Here is a 12,060-nt window from a genome sequence, read left to right as displayed (position 1 = left end):
CACTATGACCTCACAAAACATGTTTTTGGCTTAATTCAAGAGTTCAGCTCACAAAAATGTCGAATAGAATAAAATGATGAAGTGATTACATTTTATATCCAAAAGGTCAAAGGTCAATTTCAGTGTGACAATATAATTTTATGCAAAAATACTCTTCTGGTGATAAGTAAATGCCATAACTCGGGAAGAGAAGGGGAGACATTTGTTTGCATACTGAATTGGTGACGCGAATCTTGAAACTGTCCTGATTACAGATCTTTTGTGCTGTGGGGTTGAAGATGCATGTGAGGCATACATGTTTTAGAATATGTAGTAACATCTATATTTAAAGCATTGCTAACAATCATGGCTACAACTTTGTGTTTTAGATCTAATACTAGATCCTGCCGAGCCTTTGAAACCCACACTGATAGCATGTGAATGAGTAGTCCTACTTCAGGGGATGGATTGTACCAGAGAAAACAGAATTTCATTCATAAACAATGTTAGCTCTAACTGCTTTCACATGACTGAGGTTATGCTCTGCTGTCACTGTGTACAGCCACACAGCTGAGGGGATTGTTCTGCTGGAGCCTCATGGAAAATTTGTTACTATAATTTAATCAGGTTGTCCAAGGGAGAAAGCAATGCAAGTTTTCTTGACCTAGTTGCCGATATAACCAGTTATATTCTACAGCAATGTTGGTCAGATTACTTATAATGCTGTTTTATTCAACAGTGTCAAAATATGTCAGTTAAAAGCTGCCATACACATTCTTCTTAAGTGGCAGGAAAAGACCCCGCCCACCCACACTCATTGGATTAGAGATGTAATGCAGTTTTTACACCCCAGGTCAGCTCTGTGAGGATCTCCTGATTCTGGCAGCCATTCGTGTTATTGAGGACTGTAAACTGGATGTGACACTATAACAACGTATGGACTTGAGTGTTGTTGGATTGCACAACAAATTTCTTTCGCTCTTTTTATTTTTATTTATTTTTTCTTATTTTTGTATTTCTTTCTTTTGTTTTATTTATTTATTCACTTGTTTTCTTGTTTTCTTTTATGAAGGGAAATGAGGGTGGGATGATTTGATCTGTTGTTTAGTAAGTTTAGATGACATGTTCACTGTTGCTTCAGTTGTGCGTATTGGACTACTGAGTGACATATGCATGTCTTTTTTATTTTAAGACAAAATCTTGAAATAAAATGCCCCAAAAGACAACAACAAAAAAACTGCCATACACATTGAATTAGACCTTTCCTAATCTCTGCCTCTGCTGCTGATTCACTGTAAATCTCTTGCTCTGCAGTCCCTAATTGCTGTAGTAATATAATCAGGTCCATATTAGTGCTGCTGGTACAGAAGGATTAGGACTGGAGCAGAGTGGATTTGTGTTGTAAAAGCTCAAAGTCCAATATAGATCCTACTATATGTTACTAGATTAGATGAGCGATTTGGATTAGATTTCATTGAGACAAGTTATTCCTGTATGCAGTGACATCATTCTATAATCATGAATGTGATTATTAATCGTTTTAAAAGCTTATTTTTTGAATCAATAATCTGTACCATTGGGGGATCCTCATTTTATCGCAGTCAGACATCACGTCAGACATATGCATGTCGGTACTGACAAGAGCCAATTAGTCAGCATCATAAGCCTGTGGTGCATAAGTCTGGTGACTGGTTCCATTGAGGGATTATGGCTGAATTATATTGGATTTGTGTTACGTCAGAAGGACAGAAACCCTGTGGATGAAGTCAAGTTATAGTCATCTAGTGTGAAAGAGCTCTGAATTTCTACCCATGATGTAAATCAGAATCTCTATTTTCTCTGCTGCTAATCAGTAGTGTTTCTTTAGATGGGGGTTGTTTAATGAGACTCATTTTAGCACTGACTTAAGTCCATGGTCAAATATGGACATGTCTGTCTTCACTGTGTGTGTGAGTGTGTGTGCTGACTGTGTGTGGGCGTTAATGAGGTTATTTCATGTGTCTGATAAAGGCAGACCCCTACTGATCCAAATACCTCTACGTGCTAATCCTTTGTTACGCAATGAGTCTGACACACACTCACTCTCTCGCATGCACGGACACACACGCTTGTTAGCTTCCAAATAAAGCTAATAATATGCCTGAGAGTGTTTACACAGCATGCAATGCAGAAATAATCTCAGTAAAAACAAGTGAATAAACAGCTGCCAGAAAAATGTCAAAAATGGAAAAGAGTATATAATGTAAAAGTAGCCTGAGAGAAAAGGATTGTTAAAATGGCAGAAAAATAAGTAATTAGGGCCCCAATATTGCTGTTGTGGTTTAGCGTTTTGTGAAATAACAAGCTCAGATCTACACTATGATGTCACTCGCTCTTATAAGAATATAAAGTAAAGACAGAGCTTCAGCTTGTTAAATGTGTGCTGGACTGTGAAATATAGTTCCCATGTTTGGAGAAAAGACTTTTTGCATGTTTTATAAGGTTTCCACACCCTGTTTAAGATGTTACACTTAAATTATGTTTCACTGCTTGATTTAGTTTCTGTATTATATTTGGTTAACACAGCTGTAAAATGTGTAATATCATCAACAAGCCTGTCTCTGAAGCCCTTTCTCAGTAATTTAACATAACTGTTTTAAATTTTAAAAAAAAAAACACAAAGAAAAGAAGAAGCTGCTGGTCTCTGTGAATGTGCAAGGGCTTTTTAAGCCCCCTGGTTGCACAAATAGTTTTCATAGATTGATCTGAGATGAAAATCTCTTTACCAACTGAAAACGGGCTCATTCACAGTGTTTCATAGTTAATTAAACTGATTTTATTGCCTTTGTGCTCAAGGGATGGAGATGGACTGGATAGACGGACCTTGTTCAGAGCCGACGGGACACAAAACTCTAATGCAAATTCAGAAAATGCACTGCAGGAATTGAATTAAATGCAGCAACATGCCCAAGGAGCTGGATGGAATTTTCATAGTAGCTCCTGATTTTAATCAACTCATCCTTCAACTCCAAAGATGTAGCAGGATCAAGGACAACTGAAATTTTGTTTTTTAAACTTTGTTTAAAAAATGAATAATTAATCTACCTTCTACCATCTTCTACCTTCTATGTTGGAGGCAACATTACAAAACACACTTTTTAATCGCTTACTGTTCGTGTTTTAATTTTTGCTGCTGCCCTAGCAGGTGGGTGGGTTTCCAATAACCCTCAAATTACGCAAATTAAAATTGCGAATACAAATAACGCCTAACATGTCAATAACACATGTCAATGACAATGACTTTGAGATGTGGAAACCGTAAGTGCTAAAATGCCAACAAATTTCCGGGTTTCAGGACTCATTCCTGCTGCACTTTATTCAAATTCCAGTTTGTCCCCCAATTTTTAAATGGATGGTAAAAAATATCCCCTGAAAGCACCACCATGTACAGAGAAGTTCATTGTAAAACATGACCACTGCACCAGAATCATCTAACATAGATTTAAGTTCTCAAGCCTTTGTTTACTTATTAAAATATGTACGAGTGAGAGAATAATTTCAGTAAGGACTTCTTACTATCTTTATTTGGCAACCACAGCACTGCTTTACACAGGAAGGCCTCTGTGTTCACTGTAAGTCTGTTTTCTCAGTTTTCCCTCTCTTCTCCCTAATATTCATCTGTTTATCTAACTGACTCTTCTTCCCTCCCATGCTGCTCTTTCCCACAACCCCTCTTTGACCCCTTCCCTCCCTCTGTCTTGTGTTTGTCTCCGTCTCCTCTGTTTTCTCACTGTCTTTCTTCGCCCTCTCACTCCCCCGTGCTTTTTATTTATTTTCTTGACTCATCTTCTCATCTACAATTCTCTTTTCCTGTCCGGTTGTTTCTTTCTTGTCAAATCTATCCCTTGGCCTGTATCTCTGTTCTCTTCCCACCTCCTCTTCCCCTGTCATCCCTCCTTCATTCTCATAGATGAAGCGGAGGATGTCACCATGGGGAGCCGGCTTTGGAAGTGGGCGCAGGTCAGTCATTTTGACCCCTGACCCTCTTACCTTAAACTTAATACTTAGGACTGAATTTGTCCAACCATCAACTTTCCTTAAGGATTATTTAGTGTGGGAAATAACCTTTTTTGCTGTTTTGCTGAGAATTAAATGACAGGATTGACACTTCATTTATATCTGTGTTAAGTAGACTATGGAGGGAGGACAGTTAGTTTTCGACTTCAGTTAGCGTTAAATAGTTGAAGTAATGACACAACTGCTTATAAAACAGCAACTTTACCTTTTTACTTTTTTTATATGTATGGAATAAACAAATGGGATATATGTCAAAGGGACAGTTCACCCCCAAATCAAAAAAAATATTTTTCCTCTTATTGGTAGTGCTATTTATCAGTCTAGATTGGTGTGAGCTGCCGACTGTTGGAGGTATTGGCAGTAGAGATGGCTGCCTTCTCTCCAGTATAATGGCACTAGATGGCACTTGCCTAGCGGCGATCAAAGCGACAAAACAATAAATTTGAAAAACTCAACAGTAAGGTCTCTCTTCAGAAATCATGAACTAGTTACTCAAGATAAATCACAGACTTTGTGGTGAGCAGTTTCATGTAGGAACTACTTTCTTTAACCACACCTGCCAGCTAAATCACTGCGCAGATGAAAGTGTGCATTTACTGCTAGTTCACCTAGCACTACTGACCTAGCTAACATTACAGCTCATTTGAGTAGGACGCCATTCTCTCCTCCATGAGCAAACACATGCTTCCTTTTTTTTGCGTTTTGAGCATCACAAGCCAGTGCCATCTAGTTCTACTATCTTTGAGCGAAAGTAAACATCTGTACAGCACATATCCCCAACACTTGGTAACTCACACCAACACAATCTAGACTGATGAATAGCTCTACAGGTAAGAGTAAAAATCTGTATTTGATTTTTGGGATGAACTGTCCCTTTCATTAATTAGCTTTAGAGATGTACGTAGGTAGATGTTTGGCTAACATTATCTCTTTCCCCAGGCTTCTGGTCTTTATGCTGACTTATGCTAACAGCCTGGCTTCAGTTCTATAATTAACACACAGATATGAAGGTGGTATTGGTCCAGTTGAACACAGCCTATGTATCAGATGCAGTGGTCTGTTTCCAGTGATTAATTCATTGGATACACCAACATTTTGCCTCTTTAGCATTTCTGTAGCATTTCACTGAAAATCATCTCAGCAAACTTCTCAAAAATGTTACAGACTCAAATACAGGTTTAATTTTTAGTTCCCAAATATAAGTTATGTATTTTTAAATGTTTTTTTAAACTTCAGTCTTTGCCTATTCCATTCGGTTTTCCCACTGGTTGGTAGAACACGCAGTCCTGTGATGGTTTTTAGTGGATGTTTAGACTGGTTTCCCTCCTCTCCCTACCACTCCATACTTCATATCATAGACTTCATAGACTTCATATCATAGACAACATATGAATGTCTGTGTTTATCTGTGTGTGTTTCTGTGTATCAGTATGTGTTTCCTAGAGATGTTATTAAGGCTCTTCAACCAGTGTGTGTGTGTGTGTGTGTGTGTGTGTGTGTGTGTGTATATGTGTGTGTGTGTGTGTGTGTGTGTGTGTGTGTGTGTGTGTGTGTGTGTGTGTGTGTGTGTGTGTGTGTGTGTGTGTGTGTGTGTGTGTGTGTGTGGCTGCAGCGTCTTCCTGTGGTCACATCAGACAGGAAATGGATCAGTCCTGCACCATCAACTCATATCAGCAACAACACCACCAGCGTGTGTCTTTGTATATGGCCATGTTATGCAATATTGCAAATATCAAAATAATAAAGCAAATAAAACAGTTTATGGTTTATTAAAGGAGTGATGTCACAGACAGTTTAGTTCAGTTGTTTCTCTCTCTGGAGATGATGGTGAAGGTAAACGTGGTGGCTGGGATGATTTTCGTGACTTTAACAAGGGTTAAGATGATAATGGTGATGTAATGGTGATACTGACGAAAGCCTCTCGGCACGTCAACAAACGCTGTAGAATGTTCCATCTGTTTCTATAATACAAACTCACTGTAAACACAGTTGACAAGAAGCTCTCCAGCCGCTTCCTTAATGGAGAGAAAGAGTCTCTTTACAATAACAGCAAACGTGAAAAACACGGCTGTCCTAATAATGCTCTGAAAAGGAATTGAAGAAATCATTTCTCTGTCGTATTTGAATATAATGTGGTGTTATGATAAGTATGATCCCAACTCAAGACCAGCGTCTTAGCTTTTCTAGAGCTGTCCATCATATCACATGGTCTTCATCTGCAGACGGAGTTTCTGAAGTATTTCAAGAGCTTCTTATCCACATTGGCTTACAGTTAAGCAAACTATTTTAGCAGTATGATGCCATGGTCATCAGTTGTGTGACATGATGGGCATACAATTATATTTATTGGATCTTTGTGATTTTATGGAGCTGGTATAGTCAAAGGTTCGGCTCAGACAGTTTCTTTCCTTATATTATAGATACAAAAAAAGTATCCTAATATGTAAAACAATATCAGCTAATTTACAGATATTATTACAAAAGACTCTCTAAAGTAGTTAGGCTAACAATAGCCTAGTTAACTAAGGATAGCACTAATATTAATTATAGGACCATTGGGAAGAATATATTTTTATGAAAAATATTTTTTTTTACTTTTCATTTCAGTGTCCCCAACACAATTAGAATCTATGTGTAGCAGAAGGTGACAGAGTGGGTGGTGGGTTTTGAGTCGCAGGGTGGATAATTGATCTGTTGATATGGTCAAAGCTTATCAGATCAATGGATGAGAGAAGCAGCTGCTTCAGAGGGAGTGAAAGCAAACTTTTAAAGTGCAATGAACTGTTAAGTTTTATTTCTACTGCACTTGATGTTCTACAGCTCCACCTGTGCCTAGAGTATGCTGAATAACCAAACACTATATGAATTCCAACAGCTTTCTAATGAACAGTCCAGCTCCAAAAATGTAAAATCAGTACGTGGCAGCAGATGTTTTAATCATGGCGAGCCGCCACAAATAAATGAATGTGTGGTAAACCCTGCTTCTCAAAACATTACAAATATTGCAGCACCAGAAAGGCATTCATTGCCTTATTAATAGGACTTTGTTGTGCTGCATTTTCAATAAAGACAGAAAAGATATACATTTATGGCAACGGTTGTCGTACAAGCATTAAGTCTGTGTATTTGGGGGCAGTGCTGGTTTGATGCACTGACAGTGGTCTCCCACTTACAAGTCTCATCTGCTGTTAGAATATGAAATGTGCAGATGGAACATGAGTGAAATACCACTCTCAGAGTTGAAATATGCCACTGAACATCGTGTATCATACCATCAGCCACTTTTTCAACTTGGCACTACAGGATTGAAATGTCATTAGCTTTATAAGCATTAAGTCATTTGTCAAGTATTGGACAAATCAAACATTTGAGCCGATGATGGCGACAGAGGAAAATTCAGAGGATCACCAAAGATATTACAGATATTCCTGAAGTTAACGAAAGTGTCTGATTTTTCTGACAACCTCAAAAAACATGATGGGGCTAGAGAAAAGTTAGGATCACCAAAGTCATTAGGATTCATCCTGCGGGGAACATAAATGTCTGTAAAAAATTTCATCGCAATCTATTTAGTAATTGTTGAGATATTCCCAAAGTGTTGCAGCAATCGACCGACCAATTCTGTCACCCAGTGAAAAACAAGACAGGCAGGTTTTGGCTTGGTTGCCAAAGTCAACATCTGTATTACCTTGTAGTAACTCATCACAGCTGGATGTTTTCAAGCTTATTGTCGTCTGTTGAAAAGTTTGGCTTGAGAAAACAGTCTCTTCTTTCCTCCTCCTCATGATTCTCATGATGTTCCATAGATGCTGTGAAAATGACATATTATTCAGAGTTATGAATTTACTGAAAATCAAATCAGTAATGATTCAACTTCCTGCCACATGCGCAGGAAATCTTACTGTGAAGTGCAGAGCTAATTAGATAGGGAGTCATGTAAAACTCTGTGAATTAATGACCCCTCTGTATGACGGACCAGCCAAATCAACATGCTAGAGCTGAACTATCGCATGACCTCCAACTTCCTGTTTGCTGGACGCAGCTCAGTAATAGTCCTGTGAAATAAAGTCAAGTGACTGTGAGTGATATGAAGCTGATTGTCTCAAATTTCGAATACTTATAGGATTATATTTTCATTAAAGTTTCGAAATATATCCGCTACTAACTCATCATACAGTGAAGGCTCAGTTAGCAGTGTAATGACGTCCGTGCTGCTGCGACTATCTGGGCAATAACAAGATATTAGTGTGTAATGTGATTTCATGTCTGTTTGAGGTTTGTGTTGCGGGTTGCTGGGCATCTGCTGGTGCTACGACGTGAACATTTCGGAGCAGAGCAGATCTCTGGAAACATAGCTGAGATGCTTCTGTTGAGACTGTTTGGATTGGACTGAAGAATTTGGCTTCAGATTGGACTCAAGTGTAACATGACAGCTTAGGTTTAAATAGCAAATTGAAGTTTGTCTCAACAGTTTGAGACACACTACATATGCTCAACTTTTAAGGAGTGGAGGATTGGTGTTGACGCAGTTAGGAGTTCATCCAAATGATTTTATAAGGCAGCAGCTTGCTACAGATGACTATGTGATCCCTCTAATAAACTGTCTGTGCAGTCCTGTGTGATTTCAGATTTTGCCACCTGCTCATGCCAAGCCACTTTTTACTGGCAGTCACGACACTCCCAAATAGGACTTTAATCACATTGTAATCCGGCGAGCCTCATCACATTGCAAGTGTTGAGGCTGGCGTATGAGCGATATGAGGAGATAGAGGCAGATTAAGATAAATACAGACATAAAATTACCAAGCCCAGCAGGTGTCCTGGCTGAAAAAGAAAAACAATTTCATGCCCTCGATTTAATAAGGGATTACTCAGTTTATGCTTTTTGCTGTAATACACATGCTTTCAGACAGTCTCAAGTCTCTCACTTTCTTGCCACCCAAACAAAGCCACACCTTGATGAAAAATGTCCAGTAGCTCTGTAGGTTAACCCTCTAACACCTGGATCGTCATCAATTTTCGGCATTCACAAGCATTGAAATCTGAGAAAGTTGATTTGATTTCTTTTGAATACAAGAACTTGGCAAGAAAAGTCCTACAAAAGAAAAAAAAATGGTGACAAGAAAATGCCCTAAAAATTAGGCTTGAAGGTAGTAGTGCTTAATTTCAGGTGATTTTCTTTCTAACTTGTTCTATTTTAACTTTCTTCCATGATTCCTAAAGAAATCAAGCCAATTTGCTGTCAAAGGGTTAATGTTCATTAAATTAAAACTTGGTTATATGCATTATTGTTAGAGAAGCAGGAGCATCTTCCCTCATCTTGACCTTTTTTAAATTTCTTAGAGCAGGGGTGTTTGATTTGTTTCAACAGCGGAGGAGGCACATGTGAAACGGCAGGTTTGATTTCATCTGACAAAAAAACTTTGAGCATCAAACACTTGATGTCCTGCATTCTGGTGAATACTTATGCACCAATGTGTGGCCTGTCTGCATCAATTTATGGTGTGAATGATACTTAATTTTGTCAAAATAAAAGCCAAATGCACTGGGGTCCAGTGCACATGTTCTAAATATTGGAACATGTGCACAGTCTACACCTCGTGTCTGTGTACTTCTGCATGTGCAACAGTATAACAGTCCTATTATCTTGACATTAAGGCACAAATGCCTGTTTCGCTAATCAGCCTCTCTCTCTGTCTCCAAGCAGTGAAAGTGCTGCCATGGCATCAGGACCTCCAGATGTGACGACCAATCAGGAGCCAGCTGAGGTCGTGGAAGAGTGCTCAGGTAACTATTTGATTACATGTTCAATTAAAACTTCTTAAGTGAAGAAAGGCACTCTGGGTATGTAATAATTACGACAAAATAACATGTCTTTATTTTACATGTTTTAGCCTTTTTGTTTTTGCTTCAGTCTTACTTTTTTATGGTAATGTTTATATAATTGTCAAAAATTTTCCCTTTTTCACTATTAAGAAATTCCATAATTAATTGACAGTTAACCCTTTGAAACCTGGAGCAATGTCACTTTTCTTGTGCCCCTTTCAGATGCCTTTTAAACTTTTAAACACTGAGCAAATCAAGCGAAGCATTTTATTTTTCTGACTGATAATTAGAAACTTCAACTTTCAAAGGGCAGCCCTAGATTTTGATTAAAAAAAAAATCTGGAACATGCATGTTCGGCAAAATAAAAATGGTTCTCAGGAGATGCTGCTTCCACCTACGATAAAAATAACGCGTTACATCAGCAACACAATGGGTAGGTAATGCTGTATGGGCGTCTCCATCGTGTCAGCGATGAGATTATGTACACAGACACAGCAGAGAAGATCAGGCCAGCTTTAACTATCTAGATCTCCTCGCTGCTGTTGGCAGGAAATGAAGGAACAGAGGGAGCTACCATCATCTCACACACACACTGAACCCAGCTGCATACTGTCTATACAGATGGAAAGCACACATGCTGCTGACAGAATGGGAAGGAAGAAGAAGTGCTTTAGGAGGTCAGAGAGATGTCTGTGTGGATGGAGCCACAGCAGGAATGTTATCTGAGGTGCTGTTGGGATTATTGGATGTGCCTGAGTTAATGTCTCAACTAGAGCTTTTTTTTAATTTTGAAGTTTCAGTGGAAATCTTTTAGGTGCAGTTTGTTGCAGCAATCACCATTAGCACTATGTTTGGTGAGTCACTTCTCATAGGAGAGCTGATTGTCAGGCGTGACTCCACAGATCATGGTGCCTGCCAGTCATGTCCATCTCAATTTGTTGGTGTTAAATTAGCGATGGTGCCAGGCTGGCAGCTTATCTCTGATTGGCGCCCAGTTGAATGCGTTGTGTTGTAATTGGATCTGTAGTTTCAGAGGGTTGCAGTCTGGAAATAGAAATGAGTTTAGGTCTGATACTGTAAATAAGCAAAAATAAGCAAAAAAGGTTTTAAAAAACACATCTATTGGTATTATTTAGTGGAGTTGCAATGAAATTTGAATTTGTTTTTGTGAAGAAATCGGTTTGTTCAACAGTGGTGTTGTTTTGACTTGACCCTTTGAAACCTGAAACAACATAAATTTTCTTGTGCTGCATTCAAATGTCATTTACACACATTTGAGCCTTTGAAAACTGAGCAAATTGGTTTGATTTCTTATGAAAATGTGGCTTAAAAGGCAAAGAGCAACTTGGTAAGAGATGTCCACAAATTGCAACATGCAAACATTTTTTTTTGCGCTAAATTTCAGGTAATTTTCTCGTAACGCAGAAGTTGTAACTTCTTAAAGTGTTTTTAAATAAATCAAGCCAGTTTTAAATGATTAATTACTAAGATGAATGATTTCAGGGTTTCCCACACATTTCTTTATTTGGGGCAGCCCACCACGATCAAAACAAATGCTGCCATGTGTTTTGAGTTAGATCTTTCATTAGTTGTGCTGTTGGAATTTAAATACACTACTGATATTCACTACAACACACTCACAGAGTGCAGAGAATACTTTGGGGACAGACGGAGCAGTGGAAGGTCAGGCGCATTAAAAGTGAAACTTAAGCGTTGATCAGCTCTAATTGGATCAATTGATTAAATATCCTCCCTGCCACTCAAAACTTCACAAAATGCTGCTGAGAAAAACTAATGAAGAGTTCTGCCTGTGCTGCGTTGAAGGGCCTTCAAAAACCTCAGGATTTAGAGAGGGGACCCAGAATGATACACAAGGACAAACGGGCAAAGAAAAAATAAAAAGGAAAGCTAGTGACATCCTGCTCCCCTTTACCATCATAACTGTAGTGTGTATTATTCTAATTAGTTTGTCTCATTTTCCAAGCTTTAGAAATAAAGCTAATGCATACTTTGCCACTCAGTCCAACCTCTCATTTTCATCAAACCAAAATAAATAAGGGTTTATTGTTCTGCAGTCTTACAAAGCTGCGTGCATCATAAAGTAGAAATGTGCATTCAGAGCACGGGCTGTGGCCGAGATTGTCACAGAGCTCACAGAAGCATGCACTGCTGCATCCTGTATAACCACATGCATCTGG

The 12,060-nt window shown here is 38.6% G+C and overlaps 1 protein-coding gene across 8 annotated transcripts in view; it reads left to right on the top strand.

Annotated features, from left to right (window-relative positions):
- Positions 1 to 12,060, top strand: part of LOC121947816 (uncharacterized) — a 62,671-nt gene that overhangs the window by 21,931 nt on the left and 28,680 nt on the right. For 3 of the 8 annotated variants that reach the window (XM_042492943.2, XM_088081377.1, XM_088081382.1), the window contains exon 2: positions 9,740 to 9,822. In XM_042492943.2, coding sequence (XP_042348877.2) covers positions 9,740 to 9,822 — 83 coding nt within the window. Of the gene's footprint in view, positions 1 to 3,928; positions 3,979 to 9,739; positions 9,823 to 12,060 lie in introns of all 8 variants that reach the window. The other 5 variants (XM_088081384.1, XM_088081378.1, XM_088081379.1 and 2 more) reach the window with 3 other exon arrangements.

This window comes from Plectropomus leopardus, chromosome 8 (genome assembly GCF_026936395.1).
Source record: "Plectropomus leopardus strain MGB_pleo_1.0 chromosome 8, ASM2693639v1, whole genome shotgun sequence".
Taxonomy (NCBI): Eukaryota; Metazoa; Chordata; class Actinopteri; order Perciformes; family Serranidae; genus Plectropomus; species Plectropomus leopardus.
This window is presented reverse-complemented; position numbering and strand designations above follow the sequence as displayed.